Raw genomic sequence first — 19,916 nt, forward strand, 5'->3', positions numbered from 1 at the left:
TATGGATCCGCCCATAAACCATATTTACATTCCCTTTAATCAACTTATCATTAACATTAAGCCAACTTGAATTATTCATATATTATATATTAAAAATAATAACTAATTTAAATAAACCTATATCAACTAGCAAGTATTAATATCATTTTTATTAAACCAACTTATTATGATATTTAATGACAAATAACTTTATTTGAATATTTAATTTATATCAACAAATAACAACCCACTAAAATAAATTTGTAAACATAAATTTTTTTTTGTCAAATAAAAATATTTTCTTGATTTTATTTTCAAGAAGTTAAATAACATCTAATGAAAATTCGAATTTTAACAAGATATACACGTAATAAAAGAATAAATTAATATGATATATATAAGAGTTGTAAAGTAATTGAGATGATGATACAATGAGCAAGAGTTGTAAAGTAGCAAAACAAAAAAAGTTGGGGAAGATGAGGAATAAAATTGGTAAACGTTTTGTAAAACGAATAAAATTAGTCTCTTTAAAAAAATTGGTAAACGTTTTGATTTTCTTTTTCCCCAATTCTCCTAAACATTATACATATACTGCGCTTCCGGGGTTATTTCGTCTTTTCGGCAGTTAAACGTCTTTGTTGAACTCTAAAAATAAAAAAATTAAAAAAAAAAAAAATGCCAAAAGACGAAATGGTCCCCAGCGGGAGTTGTCCACGTGATTGTAAAATGAATTATAAATTAGTTATTCATGTTTTGTTTTTGGAAATTAAAATGAGAAAATGAATGTTCGGCGAGGAGGAGGAATCCCAAGTTTGAAGAGCAGCCCTGTGTGAGGTTGGAGATCGAGGCGCTGTCGAAAGCAAAGGAAGAGCTTCACAATTCCCGGCAAATCGTAGGTCCAGATGATTACCATCCCGTACTTGACCGCCTTGACCACCTATTTTAGCTATGGTCTCCTCTTCGTCTTTGGTCAATTCCGCGATTTTTTCAGAAAGATTTTTGATTGGTGGAACTCTAGCAATCTTCAGGTCCGCGCCGGCGCCAATCTCCCATCCCTGATTTTTCTTTTTCCTATTCTCAATGCGCGTCCCTTCCCTAATTCTTCCACTTCCTTCCGCAGGGCTACGCTCCGATCTGCTTAGGACTCGAGGATTTTTACATCCGTCGCCTTTATCTTCGCATTCAAGTATGCATTTCAGTTTTTAATTCACCTTCTGGAATAACATTTCTTGCTGTTTCTTTGTTTTTTAAGTTTCAAATTATCCATTTTGCCTGCTTCGCTTTCCCTCTCTCACATTCTTTCTATTAACAATCTTGTTAAGCCGCACTGCAGTGCATGAAATCTTGATTACTCTACTTACTGCTCATCATCTTGAGTTCAAATATTTTATTATAAAAACTGGACCTCCTTCATCATGATTCCAACTACAATCCAATAGCTCGATATATTTCCAGTTAACGTTCAAGAATTCTTACGTATTTCACTTCCATCAATTACGAGGAGCCTCATTTTATCCATATTCTTGTACTTTTTTTTTCGAGCAGGACTGTTTTGGAAGACCTATAGCAAGCGCGCCAGATGCTTGGATTGATGTGGTTGAGCGTTACTCCAATGACTATAACAAGACGCTGAAGTTTGTCTCTGATGAACCCCCTACGGGCTGCTACATTGCCTCTTTTCATTTTGTTAGATTGGATTCGAGCTATGTTTTGGAATTTTGACAATAACTCTTCAATACATTTACCATACAGGCGAACCACAAATGTCTCAAGGTGTCTGAACCTGGGATCGTACAATTACCTAGGTTTTGCCGCTGCGGATGAATATTGCACACCTCGTGTGATTGAATCATTAAAAAGGTTCTCTCCAAGCACCTGTAGTGCTCGTGCTGATGGAGGTAACTGGAAATAATAAACTTTTGCATCATGTTTCTACGCTGGCGTCTAGAATGTACTAATTCTCTATTTTGATCTTAGGAACCACTTCATTGCATGAAGAGTTGGAGGTATGTGTGGCTAACTTTGTTGGAAAGCCGGCTGCTCTAGTGTTTGGTATGGGCTATGCAACAAACTCTGCCATTCTCCCAGTCCTAATAGGGAAGGTAAACGGACAGATACGAATTGAAATTTTCCTCTTGAATGTTAAATTAGACGTGTTTGAAACTATGACCATTTGTTCAACTGCAGGGGGGGCTAATTATTAGCGATTCATTGAATCATAATTCAATAGTTAATGGTGCTCGGGGTTCAGGAGCTACAGTTCGTGTTTTTCAACATAATAGTAAGTGGTATAGAACCTCCATTGTTTCTTCTGATAATTGTAATTTCTGGTCAATGTAACAACTCTAATTTTTTGACTCACCTTTCCCCCACTTTTAGCTCCATCACATTTGGATAAAGTTCTGAGGGAGCAAATTGCGGATGGACAACCTAGGTCACACAGGCCATGGAAGAAGATAATTGTCGTAGTGGAAGGCATATACAGCATGGAAGGGGAAATATGCAAACTCCCAGAAATTGTTGCCATTTGCAAAAAATATAAAGTAATCTTCCAAGAATTATTCAATCAGACCATGAATGCTGTCCTCTGGACTAAGATTTCCCTAATCCAAGAACATATTCTTAATTGCCGTATGACTTCTTGAGATGAAAAAAAAAAATTAAATAAACAAAAAACAAAAAGATAGCCAAGCATTGACGATATTCATTATCTGCTTTTAGCTTTTCATTTTGCTTTTTATTTTTAGGCCTATGTCTATTTGGATGAGGCTCACAGCATTGGAGCAGTTGGAAAAACAGGCAGAGGTGTCTGTGAACTTTTAGGAGTGGACACAGCTGATGTAGATATCATGATGGGAACTTTTACCAAATCATTTGGATCATGTGGAGGCTACATTGCAGGATCTAAGGTTCAATTTTTTTTTTTTTTCTATTAAATACATACTTTTAACACTAAACAAGGGGAATCTATAATATTGTTAAATAAAATTAGTTGACAAAGTAGTTCTTGAAGACTCCAGCAGTATTTGTTTCATATTTTTAATTCTTACTGTTTATCACAACTGAATTGGTCTTTTATCCCTCTATATTTTTGTGCCACCCAGAGTTTACAGTTAACTAATTGGCATTTGTACTATGTTATTCCTCAGTAGGCCAGTTTGTCTAGTAGACCTCTTATTGGAAATATCAGGTTGTTGAACTTTTTTCTCTTCGGGCAATCTTTTCCAGTTTGCTTATCTCATGTATACAAGCAGTCAGATAGGAACCAATCCTTTTTTAACATATCAGTTTGTTTAGTTCTTGGCTGTTTCTTCCAACTATTTTTTGCATTAACTTCTTAAAGTTTTATTTTGCAGCATAAAGCATTCAATTGATGAATTCATCAAATATAGTATGTGCCTTGTCATTTCAGGAACTTATAAAATATCTCAAGTACACTTGTCCTGCTCACCTTTATGCTACATCTATATCACCACCGAGTGCTCAGCAAATCATTTCTTCAATTAAAGTTATTCTTGGAGAGGATGGTTCTAGTAGAGGTTATTATAGCTTTTGTCCATAGCTTCATAATATTAAAGTGTGTTCATGTTGTCCTTAAACTAAAGGTTTCTGGTTTATAAACAAATTATTCATTTTCCTGACTAAACAGGTGCTCAGAAACTTGCTAGGATACGTGAAAACAGTAACTTTTTTAGGTCTGAGCTACAGAAAATGGGATTTGAAGTTCTAGGAGATGATGATTCTCCTGTAATGCCTATAATGCTTTACAACCCTGCAAAAATTCCTGCCTTCTCTAGGGAATGCCTCAAGCAGAATGTAAGTACATGATGTGGCTAGCCTGATAGTTTTATCCTGTGATGTCCCACATTGGTTGGGGAGGAGAACAAATCACCGTTTATAAGGGTGTGGAAACCTTCCCCTAGCAGACGCGTTTTAAAGCCTTGAGGGGAAGCCCGAAAGGGAAAGCCCAAAGAGGACAATATCTGCTAGCGGTGGATCTGGGTCGTTCCAAATGGTATCAGAGCCAGTCACCGGACGATGTGCCGGCGTTCTCGCTGTTCCCCGAAGGGGGGTAGACACGAGGCGGTGTGCCAGTAAGGATGCTGGGCCCCAAAGGGGGGTGGATTTGGGGGCGGTCCCACATCGATTGGATAAAGGAACGAGTGCCAGCGAGGACGCTGGGCCCCGAAGGGGGGTGGATTGTGATGTCCCACATTGGTTGGGGAGGAGAACAAATCACCGTTTATAAGGGTGTGGAAACCTTCCCCTAGCAAACGCGTTTTAAAGCCTTGAGGGGAAGCCCGAAAGGGAAAGCCTAAAGAGGACAATATCTGCTAGCGGTGGATCTGGGTCGTTACATATCCATTGTAGAAGTTCTCCATGTTTTCTAAAGGTGAGTATGATGTTACTTTGCTTGTGGTTGGACAGGTTGCGGTTGTCACTGTTGCTTTTCCAGCTACACCTCTTCTTCTGGCAAGGGCTCGCATTTGCATATCTGCATCGCATACGAAGGATGACCTCCTTGAAGCCTTAGAGGTCAGCCTTTATTTTGGTTATTGTAATTTTTTACTTTACCATTTTTACCATGGTTAATTCTTCTTCCGTTTTTTCATATTCAAATTGTATGTCTCAGTTGAACAAAATGCTGAACTTTACAATATTTGTGCCTACCTGATTTAAAAGTGTCATCATAATAAAGAATAATTGAAGCAGCAAAATAAAGGCATTTACTTGATTTAAAAGTGTCGTCATAATAAAGAGTAAATGAAGCATCAAAATAAAGCGTTTTTTAGTTATTTAAGACAACTATCTTGTGGAAGGAAAATAGTGAGAAAATAATGACCTAGTGACAAAAAAGAGCCTATCCTATTATTTAATACAGTTTGCTGCTGCCTCATCGGATAATTTCGTTAAATCATAGTTCCAAATTGTAGATGAAAGCTACAGTTGATGAATTGCTTGTTCATTATGATTATCATTGTTTCTTGGTTGAGAACATTGTTCTTTTGATTCCATTTGATAAATTTCACCCTTTCGGTTACTGTATGAGAGGTATTAGTTTTTGTTACACGCGCACTCAACACCAACACCCCCCACCCCCCCACTTTTCTTTTTGGAAGTATATGACCTTAAGGTTGAATTGTAAGGTGAAAAGCTAGAAAATTTTAAATCATGTTGATGTAGTCATCATGCTTCTTAGATCTTTTACTATCCTGAGGCGGCAAATTTTTTGTTCAAGAGTTGAGTGATTCTTCAGAATTTTGTTGACTTTTTGGATTTGATGTGTTGTCAGTTGAATTAAATGATAACCGCAGTTTCTTTCTTTCTTTCTTTCATTATGATTATTTTTTCCTTTTTCAATGTTTGACAGGTTATCAGTCGAGTTGGTGATTTGATTGGTATAAAGTACTTCCCCGCGGAGGCCCAGAAGCAGGAGCACGAAAAAGATCCTCATAAGGTAGATTAGAAAGAAAGGAAAAAGAAAGGAAACGGAGTCGAGAAGAAATTGTTTTTATGTGTTTGATTAATGTTAGTAGCAGGAGGTTGTTGTGAAGGCAGCTCCTCACATACTTGTCCAAGCAGGGGAGGGGAAGGTAGAGACCACTTGGTTGTGAATAGTGGAATTTTTTCGAATCTGTCTCTCTTGAAGTTTGTCCCCATATGTGACATGCCATCTTCATGAATTTTGGTATATCAATGCTACGAGATTACCTGATTGCAAATGATTTAGATTTCTGACTTTTGTTTCTTGTGATTATTTTTCCTAAATGTTCTCTCATGTACGGTTACTATCATTGATTTTCCTTTTTCCCTTTTTGTAGTTATTTCCAAGAAAATAAGATTGAAACCTTGTTATTAATAAACGTCGACGGAATTTGATTGGTTCCCAATAAAATGGAGACTAAGAGGATCGGTTAATCTGGGAGTAACGAGAATGGTGTGGCATTCTATTTCGAGTGAACTCTGCTAATATATTTAGAATACATAATGCAGAGCAGAGCAGAGAAGAGCAGGGGGAAGGCTCCCAAAGGTTGTTCTGTTATGTCCTCCTCGGTGAGCATATCGTTTAGCCGGGAAAATGTACTCAACCAAACATCTACTGACTCCAACTAGTTGAATTCGGGAAATGAAACTCATCCCCTTGCACCAAGGGGATTGGCTTAAGATCTTCAGCAAACCAAAAACTGGCCTGAATCTACTGCTGGTCTTCAAAGTGTAACTAATATAGATTGTAGCTCGACCTCTTCATCTCTCTGGGAGATGGAGACTAGCAGCATTGTTTGGTATGCAGGCAAGCCCATGAGCCACCACACTCGGCGAAATAACTAATGCAGTTGTTGTACTAGTTTGAGACGAAGAATCTTCCGAAAGGTCATAGACTATAGTATACTAAGACGAGAGGCAGGGGAAGGAGTTCAGTGACATCACAGAATGGGGCAAGAAATGGTTGTTTATTTTGGGTTGTTTTGTATCCTGTAGCAACCACAGCGGTCCTCTTATTTCAATCAGAAATAAAAAGATTTATGGGGAAAATTGCAGTAGAGGAGAAGATGTAAGCACTAAAATCAGAAATATGAAAGAGTAACAAAAGAAGGTTCAGTGTCCAATACGAGAAAATGCAGCAAAATGGGTGAGAGAAACACAAGTTTGAGTGAGATACATTGCATTTTTTGGGATACATTTGAGACCAAAACTCTATGAAAATCCCTTCCCTAACTTCTGGATTGCGCAGTACATTTTTCTCCGGGACCCAACTGCAGTTATTCCCATATCCTTGAGATCCTCGAGTGTCAACATTGGCAAAACCTCATCGTCCACCTCGTGAATTTCAAAAACTGGAGCATACCGACCTAACCCTAAGCCGTTGAGCCAAAGTCTAACCCCGTCTTCCCCACATACTCCTCTCCCACCATTCCCATTCCTATCACCGCTAGTCCCGCATTTCCAATTCCTCGCGTCCGTATCCGAAGGCCCTGAAAATTCCAGCCCTTCTTGCTGCTCCCTGCCCTCCGAAACCCTAGACCGGATACATCTTCTATTCCCCTGATAAAGCATCTCCCTTTCGTTCCCCTGACCTTCTATCCCCAAATTCTCAAGCGAATGCATTGAGCTCTGCTCTTTCAACGGACTTTCCGAGTTCTCAATCTCGTAATCCCGATACCCCTCATCCACATCCTCCCCCCCGCTGTACTTTTCATCGCCTTCCCGTTCCCCACCTCCTCCGCCTTCGTCGTGCTTCGAGGACACCCAATTAGTCCTCACCCTCTTGGTGCCCGCGGAGGCTCTCCGCTTCGAATCCTTTAACCTCCAGCTCCCAATTGCAACACTATCCAAATTGTTCTCTTTGTCTTCGCCATCTATGGTCTCCTGAAATTCCCCGGCCGAGCTCAAGTTGGTCAAGGGACGAGTTTTAGAGTTCTTGGCAGAGACAGCGGCGTCCTTGCGATTTTCCAAACCAAACTTCCAGGGCTTATTCGTGCGGCGAGCATGGGAATCGTAGGGCTGGTCGCCGCCGATATCCCCCAATCGGACGCTAGGCCTTCGCTGGCGTTTGGATCCAACGGTTTCGGAGGAGACGACGAGAGGGGCAGGACCGCCGTTCATCTGGGCGTCGGGGGGTTGAACATCTGCCATTAGCTAGAAGGAGGAGGGATGATTCGAAATAGGAAGGAATGCAGTGAGAAAAAAGAAGAAAAGGGGGAAAAGAGGTTGGTGGTTAGTTTTTGTGGGTTGAGACTTGAGAGACGAAAGAAAGGGAAGGAGGAATGAAGAAATAGAAGAAGAGAGTGGAGGACGGAAGGAAGACGCGAGGGAGTGGTGGAATAAGGCCGAAGGGCGAAGGGCGATGGGGGAAACATGCCCTGTAAATCGCCGCGTGTCTTCACCATCGGATTTGGCCCCTTAGATTTGGGCCTCCCTTTCAGGATATTTGCTTACCTCTTCGTATTCTTAATTTGGGTAACTCAGGAACCCTAGTTTTGGGCATTTTTCTTTATATGTTCTTTCCCATTTCTATGCACAACCATATTGACATTGATGAACACAAAACAATGACATATAAGGAGGCCATCTATGATCCTTTCAAATGATACTTGATAGAATTACATCAATCATGATCGATTGTATCCATCATGTTCAATTGTCTATTACTTTTGTAGGTAGAGCAACACTTAGAAATTGTCACCCTCAAGTCACCCATCATTTCATATACCAACAAATACTTCTTTTGTAGGCATAGTTGAACCTATTATTATCTTTCTTATCTCTTTGGACCTTGCTAGTATAGTCAAAATGAGTGTTTGACGTGTGCACCTAATCAATTTGATGATTTCTCCAAGATGACTAGCCGCGCTTAGAAGAATATTTAACTTGGGTTGTTATAAATGGTATTAGAGCTAGTTACTGGACGGTGTGAGGCACTAGTCGAAGTAAAACTAGACCCTCTACATAGTAGACGCATTTTAAAACCTTAAGGAGAAGCCGAAAAGGAAAAGCCCAAGACAATATCGGCTAGCGATTGGTTTGGGCTGTTATAAATGGTATCAGAGCCAGACACCGTGCGGTATGCCAGCAAGGACGTTGGCCCTCAAGGGAGTGGATTGTGAGATCCCACGTTAATTTGAGAGAGGAATTAGATTGTAAGATCTCACGTTAGTTTGAGAGGAGAACAAACTATTTCTGATATGGGTGAGAGAATTTCTCTCTAACATATGCATTTTGGAACCTCGAACTTGAAAGGAAAAGTCTAAAAAAAAGTGCTTCTTCCGTCAAAAACTAAGAATCAGAAACTAAGAATCAGAAGCATTTCCATTCCCCAAGGCTTGGAGCTACAACCATCCGCGTTTGATGGCAGTTAGGGTGCACAAACAGGCTCCCCCCTTGACTTGTTGGCGGCAGGAGCAGTGGTAGCGCTACCAGTTGTTGGCCTACAAGATCAAGCAAATCACATCTAGTGAGTACTAACAAGTTAAATGCAACTGTTGAGATATGAAAGATCAAGCTAAAAAGACGTACAGCAATCTCACTCCAAGCTGCAGGGATTTGCTACACTGCTCTTTAGGCCTTGGGATGGCATAAGTGTACAGCCTCTCAACAATTGTTTGGAAAGAGGCAAATTTCATCATGGTATCTGCAAAACCCGCCCCAAGTTTATGGTCCAACATTATCCTCTTGTTATTCATGGAGGATCGTTGAGGAGGAAGGGGCAGTGGTTAAGGGATTTTGATGCTCAAACTTACATGGAATCTGTCAGACGCCCCCAAAGAGGAACCAGGCCTTTGTAGAGCCTGCAAAAGAAGACAGACAAGCAGAGAGATTTTGAAGTTATTAGGAGGAACAATGCATATTTTCATTATTGAATTTAATTATTAGTGTCGTAAATCATACCCAAGAGCACCCTCAGAATTGACCTCAGAGTTTGGACGCCAACTTTGACGGCCTCCATGGGGCAAAGAGCAACATCGGCAATGACTTCTGCAGACGCTGAAGCAGCAAGGTATATGAAAGTTTTGTAGTTGGCTGCATTCTCTGTTCCAACCATGTAAGAATAGTAGTTCTTGAAGAACTCGTAGGATCCAAACTTGCAGGCACCCTGAGCACTGTAACCGGGCAAGGTATTCTTGTACTTTGTTGGGTCGATCTAAAATTTGGAATGTATATTAAAAGAACATGGAGCTAGAAATACATTTTAACTATTTGTTGAGTGGATTATGGGATAAGTATTAGGAGTCCATCACGTTCTTATTACTTCTGAGAAGACCTCGCTAACCATCCTATCCTTGTGAAGCACATTTCCTGGTTTTTGCACCTAAAACAGTTTTACATCACCAAAAAGGAAAGTGTAGGCGAGCCTGAATTATCCCAAAATCTCACATTGTCGAAGGCGGTGTCTTAACCCTTTCTTCTGCCCTAATAAGCGAATCTAAATGCACACACACACCAGGGTCCAGTTCATAAAAGAACTGACTAAGATAAAATTATATCCCAAAGAAGCCACATCCACAGGTTCATAATATTAGGCAGGGCACATGGTTATGCCAGAACTTGCCAGGGATATACATAGATATATATATAATATTGTAAAGCTTAAGCAATTTGCCAGGGTTTTTGGGTAGGGGATGGAAAAAATACATGTACTATTTAAATCAATATAACATTAGGCAGCGAAACAAATGATGTTATGCCCCCGTCATTGAGCATCCCTCTCCATCTAAAAGGCGTTATTCAGGTACAAGTACAACCCTACAAGTGCCACGATTCCCACTGCAGCAGCTATGGGCAGCACCTTCCTATACCATTTAACGTGATATCAATCAGATACACAATAAATAGTCATTCAAATCACTATGATCACTTACGAAGGTTGTAATTTGAGTTTCCATCTTACCCAATAGCTTCATCTTTCTGGATCTGTGCCTTTCTCGCCTTCCTCGTATCAAATTCGTTAGCATTTTTAGTCACAGATTGCTCATAAGGCCTAAAACGTCGCTTAGGAGCACCACAAACTGTCAAGGCATGATCATCGATATTAGAATTCAGTTTCTTTATTGAACTGGAGCTGAATGTAAATGATTCGAAGTTGGTTTCAAAGACAAGAAGATACTTTGTGTTCTATAAGTTATGTTTCTTTGGTTCTTGTAGATTTATTTTGAAACTTTTCTGTTTACAATTATAGCAGGAACNTTTTTTTTTTTTTTTTTTTTTTTTTTTTTTTTTTTTTTTTTTTTGTTTTAAAGGCGACTCAGCGTCAACAATAAACTAACTGGTCCTATTGAACAGAGAACTTTTGGAATCGATTTGAAGTGGTAGACTCGAGAACTACATGAAATTAAGTTTGGGAAGATGCAGTTGCAAACAAGAAATAACAAAACGCAGGTCAATATCATCCATGCCTGAGAAAGGAAGAGGAGGGAAGCAAATTACCAGGACAGAAATACTTATCAGGCAATTTATCAAAAGGCGTTCTGTCGTTGTAAATGTACCTGCATATTCATATTCATGGAAAAGAGAGCGTGAAGAGGGAAACAAAGATGTAAATAAATTAGGTTGAAACGCAGAGAGGAAGGAGAGATACCCGCAATCACGACAGATATAGGCTTGTTTGGACGCGACGCGCATGGAGACCTTGGGGGCAGCTGCAACAGCAGAGTTTTGCTTCCTTAAAGAAGGAATGTTACGTAAAGGAGAGAAGAAGGAGGATTTCAAAGATAAGAAGCTGGAGTGCCTATCAGCGCCGCCGTCTTCCTTAAATAAATCATAATCAATTATGACAGATAACAGAAATGAATTAGATTGAAAAGATGGAGCAATGCAAGTGTAAATGAAGGAGCAGATTAAGAGAGAAAACCTGGTAGATCTTGGAATGTTGGTTGGGCGGTAGCTGGAACCTAAGAGAGGTAGCTGAAACAGAGGCCATTGGAGGTAATAAGAGAGCAGAGCAGAGCAGAGAAATTTGAAAAGGGGAAATGTGAAGCAGAAGGAAGGGGAGGAGGAGATATCGATAGGGGGATCGTGGGTGTGGGTTGGGCGTCGTAGGCGAGAGAAACTCAGAAAGAGTGGGTGAAGTGGTGAATGTATGAGTGGCGGACAATCAACAATCTCAATCTTCCCAACCATTTTTATCCTATCCTATCTCCCCCTCCAAACTTACAGACTCGCCAATTCAACCTTTTTTTCTCTTTTCTTTTTTTCCTTATCTTTTAAATAATACTATAACTAAGTTTCTTTTTTTTTTTTTTCATTTAAATATAATTCCTCCTTGAGCAGAGCGCCTTATTTATCAGGATCCCCTCCCTCTCTTTCACATTTTAATGCTACTCTCTATCTACTTCTTCAGCATGCCCCTACAATTGGGGTTGCCTTAGTCCTAATGTTGGCCTGCGTTCAATTATCTTTAGAAACAACATGACAGCAGTAAGTAGCTCATGCACACAAAAAGCTCTCATCTGGGACCGTACACACAGCAATGACCATGTAAATACAGAAAGCTCTCTGGAAATCGTCGTGGTGGAAACGTGAGCCCCACCAAGACTCGATCTCTTCTGATCTTGGATGAATAGGCATATGGAATCGAATTACTAATGTAAGTGCAAACAGTGTCGTGTCGGCCCAACATGGGGTCTCTTTTAGTGCAAACAGGTGACCACGCCATGAATCACTTGTTTTCGTTTCTACTGCATGAGCAAGTACAGTTACAATGTTTGGCCAACTCTTCTCACTTGGAAACCTAGAAAAAGTCGTAAAATATAGCTTTCTAGGGACTTCTTATCTAGGAAGGTTCTTCTGTTTTCCTTTAAATACTCCAACTTGAAGAAGAGAAAAAACACAAGTAACAAATCAGCTATACTACCAGATCCACAACCAGCTGCATCCAGTAAGAAGCAGACTACAAGCCATTAAATTAAATAAGAGGAAGTGCATAATACATTTTGTAAACTGGTAAGATTGCTATTATCTCTATGAACTAAAATCGTCTACCTTTACACGGTGATAGCATCGGGCAAGGACTCGGGGGCACCACTGCTGCCGTTGAGCACTGTCACGTTTCCATCTGAATCAACATCCACTATTACTGAGTCGCCCTCCTTGATCTCCCTCGCCAGCATCTTCTCAGCCATGCTGTCCTCCAAAAGTCTCATGATTGCCCTTCTTAATGGCCTCGCACCATAGCTTGGGTTATATCCTTCCTCAACCACCCTATCTCTAAATCTCTCTGTCACTTGAAGTTCAACTTCTTTTGCTTTTAATCTATCAAATACCTCCTTCAGCATTATATCCGCAATCTCCTTCACCTCCAGCTTAGTGAGCTGACGGAAGACAATCATCTCATCCAACCTATTCAGAAACTCAGGCCTGAAGTACTGTTTCAGTTCCTCTGTCACCAAGCTCTTGATTCGGTTATAACTACTATCCTTCTCATCATAATCAAGGTCAAACCCTATTCTGCGACCTCCCTTCTCTATAACACTGCTTCCCACGTTTGATGTCATTATCAGAAGTGTATTCTTGAAGTCTACAGTTCTGCCCTTGCTATCCGTCAACCTTCCATCCTCCAAAATTTGAAGCATCATATTGAACACATCAGGATGAGCCTTCTCAATCTCATCAAAGAGCACCACTGTGTATGGACGACGACGAACAGCCTCAGTTAATTGACCACCCTCAGTGTAACCAACATAACCAGGAGGGGAACCAATGAGCTTGGAGACGGTATGCCTTTCCATGAATTCACTCATGTCAAGGCGAATCATTGCTTCTTCAGAGCCAAAATAGTACGCAGCCAATGCTTTTGCCAACTCAGATTTACCAACACCTGTTGGACCAGAAAATATAAAGCTTGCAATTGGACGATTGGGATTCTTGAGACCAACACGAGCTCGACGTATGGCACGGCTGATGGCTTTAACTGCTTCATCTTGACCAATGACCCTCTTATGGAGGGTCTCTTCCATTTTGAGGAGGCGGTCAGATTCATCAGTAGATACTTTCTCGACAGGAATGCCTGTCCAGGAGGAAACAATATGCTGAATATCAACTTCGGTCACAACAGGGCCAACATCTCCTGCCTCACTTTCAGCCTTGCTCATCTCCTTGCCCTTATCAACTAGAGCAGAGATCTTAGTTTTAAATTCCATTTCTCTATCACGCAATTCTCCAGCCTGTTTAAAGTTCACTAAGTTTCATTAGCTAGAGTTGAATCAACTATTAAAATGGCATGGCAAGCTTAAAAATATAAAATTCTGCATCAGGGAAGAAAAATTAAAGAGAACAAATTTACCTTCTCAAAGTCCTGACTTCTAACAGCCTCATTCTTCTCCTTTGTGATCTGCCTCAGCTCTTTCTCAAGCTCTCTAGCTTCCTCAGGTAGCTGCAAATAACATTAAAATTGTAGCATAATCACATAGGAGAGCAAGAGGAATGGAGAAGTTGCACAGATGATGAGAATGTACTTGCGCATGACGAAGGCGAACCCGAGAACCAGCTTCATCAACCAAGTCAATTGCCTTATCAGGCAAGAATCGATCACTGAAATTTACAGTTATACATCAAAACACACCTTCCACAAATGATTAGGAAAAGTAACTTGGATCTTAGGTAATCATATCAGCCAATAGAGACGTGACAAGGTAGATTTGAACCAAGATGGGTGCATGCAGTCAAAATGTTTTTCCCTCTTTATGTTCCAAGTCCTATAGATGGATGTTTAAGAGAGAGAAGATAAAAGAGAGAAGGAAAAAAAAACTGAATCAGGTGCCTCAGCACCATGCTGAAATCATCAGGCACACCTCGCTTTGAAGACAATGTTTCAAGGTCCCCTAGTGCTTCCAAAAAGCTTCCTCAGAAAACATAAACGGGAAGGCATAGCTCCATGAGCAACCTATAAATTACTAAGGTCCCACAGTACTTCCAAAAAGCTTTCCCCACAAAAAAAAAAAACATAAACAGAAGGCGTAGCTCCATGAGCACCCTATAAATTACTAATCTCAATCATCAACCACACACCTGCACACCCGTACAGGTTGTAGAAAAAAGAATTCGTACAAAGTTTGCTCCACGGATCCAGAATAGATATTCAAACAGGATGTGTGGTCTCTTCTTTTCACATGCATAAAAAATGACAAGCTGTAGTAGTCCAAGCCCACCGCTAGTACATATTGTCTGCTTTGACCCGTTATGTATCGCCGTCAACCTCACGATTTTAACATGCGTCTGTTAAGAAGAGGTTTCCACACCCTTATATGGAATGTTTCGTTCCCCTCTCCAACCGATGTGGGATCTCACAGTCCACCCCCCTTGAGAGTGCAACATTCTCGTTGGCACACCGTCTGATGTTTGGCTTTGATACCATTTGTAACAGTTCAAGCCCACCACTAGCATATATTGTCCGCTTTGGCCCATTACGTATCACTGTCAACCTCACAATTTTAAACGCGTCTATTAAGGAGAGGTTTCTGCGTCCTTATAAGAAATGCTTCGTTCTCTTCTCCAATCGATGTGGGATCTCACACAACCCATTACTGAAGTTGTTGAGCATGAAGATAAGAAGTATGGCAGACACAATCAAGAACATTTTCATCTTGATACTTCATCAACACTTTAAGCTTTTTGCAACAGACGTGTTGTCAGAATCACTCAATAGTAACATACCTGATGTACTGGTATGACAGTTGTGCAGCAGCTACTAATGCTTCATCCGTGTATCGAAGTTTGTGGTGGATTTCATAGCGCTCTCTGAGGCCTTTCAAAATCTGTATGGTTTCATCCACAGACGGTTCCGGCACTTTGACGGGCTGAAATCTCCTTTCTAAGGCCGGATCCTTCTCAATGTGCTTCCTGTATTCATCCAATGTTGTGGCTCCAATGCACTGTAAAAATAGAGAACCAGCTAATTAGATAATACTGGGAGTCAAGAAATATAAGGTCCAACTCCAAAAGACACATTTTAACAAATGATTGAAAACTACTAGCCGGTAAGGTGAAAAAAAAAAAAAAAAAAAATCTCAAATACATAAGTATGTATAATCTTATATTTTGCAACTATATTACATTTTGTCGTAATGGATATCTTTTTGTTAAACGAAATCCTAGAATCTGCCCAAAATAAAATTTAGCATATAAAAGTAGAGACAAGATCAAGGACGCTAGTCTTGGTTCTAACAAAGAAATGGTGACATGTACACTTGACAGGTCCAGTTCTTAGATTCTTAAATAGGCACTTTTGAAGCTCCCTACTGATTCCTTAGAAACTGAATCTCCTCCTTGTGCATCTAGTTTGCAGCAGTTGAGGGCCAAATAAAGTTAGTCTCCCAAAGAAAAATCAAAGTCACGCTCTTCACCAAAGAAAAATCAGAGCTTTTCTTGTGGCTCACATATGGTTGGTAAAAAACCAGAAAATTTTCACCGTGAAAGAGAGATCCTTTATCTTTGTGATATTGTTCATTACACAACCTCATTTTGGAGTGCCCTTCAAAGATAATGGTTTGGTAATTATACAGTTCTAATATTAACCTAGAATGGAAAGTCTTCAGGCAATAGCTTAGTTTCCCAGCCTCTAAGATGTTTTGGCCTTTTTTACTTGGGTCACTTATCACAATTTTTTTAATATTAAAAAAAAAAAAGATCAAAATCATACTATCCTAATGAGATGCCCAAGATTACCACCTGCAGTTCACCTCTTGCAAGGGCAGGTTTCAATATATTTGCCGCGTCGATAGCTCCTTCTGCAGCCCCTGCTCCAATTAATGTGTGCACCTCATCAATGAAAAGGATAATCTCATCACTTTGTTTTATTTCCTCCATAAGTTTCTTTAATCTTTCCTCAAACTCTCCACGATATTTTGTGCCAGCTACGAGAAGTCCCATATCCAGGGTTATGACCTACATCACAGAAAGAATTTAATACACATACTTCAATAACAAGTTATTTTCAAAATAATGAAGGAAAATAGCTAGTTCAAATAAATGTTCAGACCAGGTTTAACAAACACAATTCAATACGTCCAGCAATCTCTTGATTTATCTCAAGGAACATTTGTCAGAGCTTGCTAACTTATAGAACTAAAGACAATTTTAATTTAAGTGAAGCCATAAAAATGGCCTACAGAGCCTCCGGTACTAGTAAAATAACAAAAAGAAGTGTAAAGCTTAATTACCGTTATAATATGATGAATATAATTGCACAATACTTAAATAAATCTGGCATAATTTCTTAAAAGGTTGAAAGCTAATGCAATTCAGAAGAAACCACATGCTGAAAATGTGAAACCCAGAGTAAGGACGGACTAATAATAAACACATAAAAAATATATATTATATTAAAAGAAAAAAAAATCATTTTTTTCATTCCAGAAGTTAATTATTATATTTAAAAGAAAAAAAAAAATATATATATATATATATATATATAAATTTTCCTCTTTCATGTTTTCATTTTAAAGGAAAAGAAAAGATACATTCAGTTAAAAACGTGAAAAGTACAAAAGGATAGGGAAACTGAAGGGGCTCATTAAAGGTGCTCCAGTTAGGTTCAACTTTAAAAAATACACTACAGGAGAAGAGGCAATAATACGCCAAGGGGAGCTCACAGAATGAATCAAATACCGCACTTCACCCGTTCTCTGGCCGTAATATCAAAATTTTAAAGTTCCTTCTTTCCAAATTTCCAAGAGAAGCAGACCCGGTTGCAAACCACAAAATTCACTGCTTTAGTGATGAACACAAGCAATTGATTCTTTAATACACAACAAGAAGGTATTTTCTTAAACTCTTTAGAAAGGAACTAGTTGTTGTGGGAAATATTCTAACCTTCTTTCCTTCGATTGTTTCAGGAACATCCCCATTAGCAATCCTTTGTGCCAGGCCTTCTGCAATAGCAGTTTTCCCAACACCAGGCTCACCAATGAGGCAAGGATTATTTTTTGTTCGCCGGCCCAAAATTTGTGTTACACGTTCAATTTGCTGCTGCCTTCCAACAACAGGATCTAGTTTACCCTGGAGAGGCAAGAAACTGACATTAGAATCTAGAACCCATGTTTCTACACAACAAACAACTCCTTATCATATCATAAGTCACCGGAAATATATTTCAAGAGCACCTCTTCAGCCAGCTTAGTTAAGTTTGTGCCGTACTCTTCCAGAGTTGGCATCTTGTTCCCACTGCTCCCTCCTCCAACACCAGCACCAACAGCCTCTGTGCTCTCACCAACCATTCGAATTACCTGTTCACTCAATTTATAAAATATTAAGTTAAAAATAAAATAAAATAAATGTATAGTGTCGGGATGAAATTCTTGCCTGAGTGCGAATGTTACTAGGATCAGCACCCAAGTTTTCAAGAACACGAGCTGCAACGCCCTCACCTTCACGAAGTAGACCCAGAAGCAAGTGCTCTGATCCAATATAATTGTGACCTGAAAATGCAGCAAAATAAGGTTCATGCAGGTTTAGTAGTCAATACAACGTTAAGAAGTCAAACAACATATAGAACGCAGGACCCATCTAATGGAACATGGATCTATATATCTATAGCCATACATATCCATACACACAAGCACACACGGACATCCCTTCTAGCTATTGGCTACGATCCAATGAAAAATCTTCCAGTTCAAAACAAAAATAGAAAATAGTAGAATTTGTAAATTTTTCACGTTGAAAGAAAAACTGAATACTTCTATCAATAACATGCTTCCAATGAAGCTTATATAAACACGAGCTACATCCTACTACTCCATGGAGAGACTATGTGTGCACCAATATTAGTTCCAGCAGACAACAACGACTCTGACTTGAACCCATGATCTTGACTCAAATTCCCACGAAAGCCTCAAGTTCGTCCTTACCACAAAGCTGCCCTTGAGGGTGAAGTTCAAGTTAAATGAAAAAAGAACATACAAACATGCATAATAAAAGAAAAAAATACTAAGAAAATTGAAATTGGTAACTATACAGAGAGAATTAATGATTTTACTGTTCTGTTTTGTTCCCTTTTTTTTAATTCTTTTTTTTTTTTTTTTTTTTTTTTTTTNTTTTTTTTTTTTTTTTTTTTTTTTTTTTTTTTTTTTTTTTTTTTTTTTTTTTTTGCCCCAAGTGGGGGATGGGAAAGAGATGTTACCAAGTTGGCGAGCTTCCTCGAGAGAAAGTTCCAAAACACGCTTTGCACGAGGAGTGAAGGGAATTTCTACAGCAACAAACCCGCTGCCCCGACCAATTATCTTCTCCACCTCCACGCGCGCGTCTTTAAGATTAATTCCCATGGATTTAAGAACCTTGGCAGCGATACCAGTACCTTCGCCAATAAGACCTAAAAGTATCTGCTCTGTGCCAACAAAATTGTGACCAAGCCGCCTCGCTTCCTCCTGGGCAAGCATGATAACTTTAATTGCCTTTTCTGTGAATCGCTCAAACATGGCTCTTGGGACACATCTGGTAGCCTTTCGTCGCCTAGAAGAGATTGTAATGGCCACCTTGGAATGAAAATCCTGTCTAGTTCTCAACATGTTATCCAAAGAATTAAATCCTCTAAGTCCAGAGAAACTTCTTATTCTCGAACCAGATGCATGAACGCTGGCCATCATTCTAACAGCCCGTTTTACATTTACTGATCCTCTTGATAGGCCATTCTTCCTTCCACCGACCAGACCAGGAATATTTGTGGACTGAACAAGAACTCTAGCCATGATGTCCACCGACTGTTAGCGTTTAAAGAGGAAGATGTTAATGGAGGGTCTCCTCAAAGAAGTGCTGCTAGCCAGATAGTGGTAGCACGAAAATAAGGTATTAACGAAAAAACGCTTAAGGAAAGTCTGTCAAAACGCAATATTAAACAAAGTGGAGAAAATCTTAACAAGTATTTAAAGAAAAAAGAAAAAAGAAACAGTATAGTTTTATCAATTAGGGCTTCTGAATCTTGTTGTCATAGGTTGTAGGGGCGGGCATATCCTGGCGGGGAATCTAAGTCCGGTTTCGAAGAACAGTGAATTGAGTCGAGTAGAAACGAAGAAGAACATAATTGAGATGAAGGAAGAGATAGATAGATAGATAGATAGATAGATAGTGAGGGATAAGGTAAAAGAAGAAAAAGAAAAGAATCAGAAGTAAAATGAAAGATAGGGTGGAGAGACAGACCTCGAAGAACTTGAAGCTGAAGCTGATAGATAGTGTGTTCGGTGGGAAGGCAAGACGGAGGAGAAGATGAGAGGAGGAGCCTCTCTATTATTATTTATTATGGTGAGTTTGATAACTCAAACAAATATAAAATATAAAATACAAACATGCGGTGTGCCTCCGTCGTGTCCACAAAATTATGGATTTTATTCACCTCCCAATCCTACAAATCATATTTCCAATTTTTCTAAATATCTCTTTTGTATTTTTATACCTATTACTTTCATTTTTATATATTTTTTTTTTCTCTCTCTCTAATATAGCATGCATTT

General features: G+C 39.4%; 5 protein-coding genes across 5 annotated transcripts; 1 reads left to right on the forward strand and 4 right to left on the reverse strand.

Moving 5' to 3' along the window:
- The first annotated feature begins 753 nt into the window (after positions 1-753).
- LOC111793311 (long chain base biosynthesis protein 2a-like) lies at positions 754-5,729 on the forward strand. The gene is made up of 12 exons (XM_023675146.1): positions 754-1,007; positions 1,100-1,165; positions 1,525-1,613; positions 1,732-1,877; positions 1,957-2,081; positions 2,167-2,260; positions 2,359-2,522; positions 2,727-2,888; positions 3,392-3,518; positions 3,629-3,795; positions 4,408-4,515; positions 5,351-5,729. Exons 1-12 carry the CDS (start codon positions 882-884, stop codon positions 5,444-5,446), a joined length of 1,470 nt encoding a protein of 489 aa, XP_023530914.1. The 5' UTR covers positions 754-881; the 3' UTR covers positions 5,447-5,729.
- A 790-nt stretch (positions 5,730-6,519) lies between these two features.
- On the reverse strand, positions 6,520-8,067 carry LOC111793312. The gene has a single exon (XM_023675147.1). The coding sequence runs from the start codon at positions 7,612-7,614 to the stop codon at positions 6,676-6,678; it is 939 nt and encodes a 312-aa protein (XP_023530915.1). The 5' UTR covers positions 7,615-8,067; the 3' UTR covers positions 6,520-6,675.
- Positions 8,068-8,833: 766 nt separating this feature from the next.
- On the reverse strand, positions 8,834-9,934 carry LOC111793380 (mitochondrial phosphate carrier protein 3, mitochondrial-like). The gene is made up of 6 exons (XM_023675222.1): positions 9,920-9,934; positions 9,728-9,787; positions 9,377-9,619; positions 9,215-9,266; positions 8,995-9,109; positions 8,834-8,906 (listed from the first exon to the last, which is right to left on the reverse strand). The coding sequence occupies exons 1-6, from the start codon at positions 9,932-9,934 to the stop codon at positions 8,834-8,836; spliced, it is 558 nt and encodes a 185-aa protein (XP_023530990.1).
- LOC111793604 lies at positions 9,930-11,637 on the reverse strand. The gene is made up of 5 exons (XM_023675561.1): positions 11,327-11,637; positions 11,054-11,223; positions 10,903-10,961; positions 10,367-10,484; positions 9,930-10,268 (listed from the first exon to the last, which is right to left on the reverse strand). Exons 1-5 carry the CDS (start codon positions 11,393-11,395, stop codon positions 10,190-10,192), a joined length of 495 nt encoding a protein of 164 aa, XP_023531329.1. The 5' UTR covers positions 11,396-11,637; the 3' UTR covers positions 9,930-10,189.
- Positions 11,638-12,248: 611 nt separating this feature from the next.
- On the reverse strand, positions 12,249-19,755 carry LOC111793601 (chaperone protein ClpC, chloroplastic). Its single transcript, XM_023675558.1, has 10 exons — positions 19,606-19,755; positions 18,593-19,169; positions 17,773-17,888; positions 17,574-17,696; positions 17,284-17,469; positions 16,141-16,356; positions 15,127-15,344; positions 13,929-14,004; positions 13,757-13,846; positions 12,249-13,637 (listed from the first exon to the last, which is right to left on the reverse strand). Exons 2-10 carry the CDS (start codon positions 19,155-19,157, stop codon positions 12,459-12,461), a joined length of 2,769 nt encoding a protein of 922 aa, XP_023531326.1. The 5' UTR covers positions 19,158-19,169; positions 19,606-19,755; the 3' UTR covers positions 12,249-12,458.
- Positions 19,756-19,916: the final 161 nt, after the last annotated feature.

Source organism: Cucurbita pepo, chromosome LG04 (genome assembly GCF_002806865.2).
Source record: "Cucurbita pepo subsp. pepo cultivar mu-cu-16 chromosome LG04, ASM280686v2, whole genome shotgun sequence".
Lineage (NCBI taxonomy): Eukaryota > Viridiplantae > Streptophyta > Magnoliopsida > Cucurbitales > Cucurbitaceae > Cucurbita > Cucurbita pepo.

What these genes read in the sequence shown, in the direction of transcription:
- LOC111793311 (XM_023675146.1), top strand. Translation starts at nt 882, where the DNA reads ATGATTACCATCCCGTACTTGACCGCCTTGACCACCTATTTTAGCTAT. An exon ending in CCATTTGCAAAAAATATAAA is followed by an intron (nt 2,523 to 2,726) that starts GTAATCTTCCAA and finishes TTTTATTTTTAG; the next exon opens with GCCTATGTCTATTTGGATGA. An exon ending in GGGAATGCCTCAAGCAGAAT is followed by an intron (nt 3,796 to 4,407) that starts GTAAGTACATGA and finishes GTGGTTGGACAG; the next exon opens with GTTGCGGTTGTCACTGTTGC.
- LOC111793312 (XM_023675147.1), bottom strand. Translation starts at nt 7,614, where the DNA reads ATGGCAGATGTTCAACCCCCCGACGCCCAGATGAACGGCGGTCCTGCC.
- LOC111793380 (XM_023675222.1), bottom strand. An exon ending in CTCTGAGGTCAATTCTGAGG is followed by an intron (nt 9,267 to 9,376) that starts GTGCTCTTGGGT and finishes CTTCTTTTGCAG; the next exon opens with GCTCTACAAAGGCCTGGTTC. An exon ending in CAGCTTGGAGTGAGATTGCT is followed by an intron (nt 8,907 to 8,994) that starts GTACGTCTTTTT and finishes TTGATCTTGTAG; the next exon opens with GCCAACAACTGGTAGCGCTA.
- LOC111793604 (XM_023675561.1), bottom strand. Translation starts at nt 11,395, where the DNA reads ATGGCCTCTGTTTCAGCTACCTCTCTTAGGTTCCAGCTACCGCCCAAC. An exon ending in AACATTCCAAGATCTACCAG is followed by an intron (nt 11,224 to 11,326) that starts GTTTTCTCTCTT and finishes GATTTATTTAAG; the next exon opens with GAAGACGGCGGCGCTGATAG. An exon ending in TGATAAGTATTTCTGTCCTG is followed by an intron (nt 10,485 to 10,902) that starts GTAATTTGCTTC and finishes ATGCCTTGACAG; the next exon opens with TTTGTGGTGCTCCTAAGCGA.
- LOC111793601 (XM_023675558.1), bottom strand. Translation starts at nt 19,157, where the DNA reads ATGGCTAGAGTTCTTGTTCAGTCCACAAATATTCCTGGTCTGGTCGGT. An exon ending in CTAGTAACATTCGCACTCAG is followed by an intron (nt 17,697 to 17,772) that starts GCAAGAATTTCA and finishes TTGAGTGAACAG; the next exon opens with GTAATTCGAATGGTTGGTGA. An exon ending in TTGCAAGAGGTGAACTGCAG is followed by an intron (nt 15,345 to 16,140) that starts GTGGTAATCTTG and finishes CTATTTTTACAG; the next exon opens with TGCATTGGAGCCACAACATT.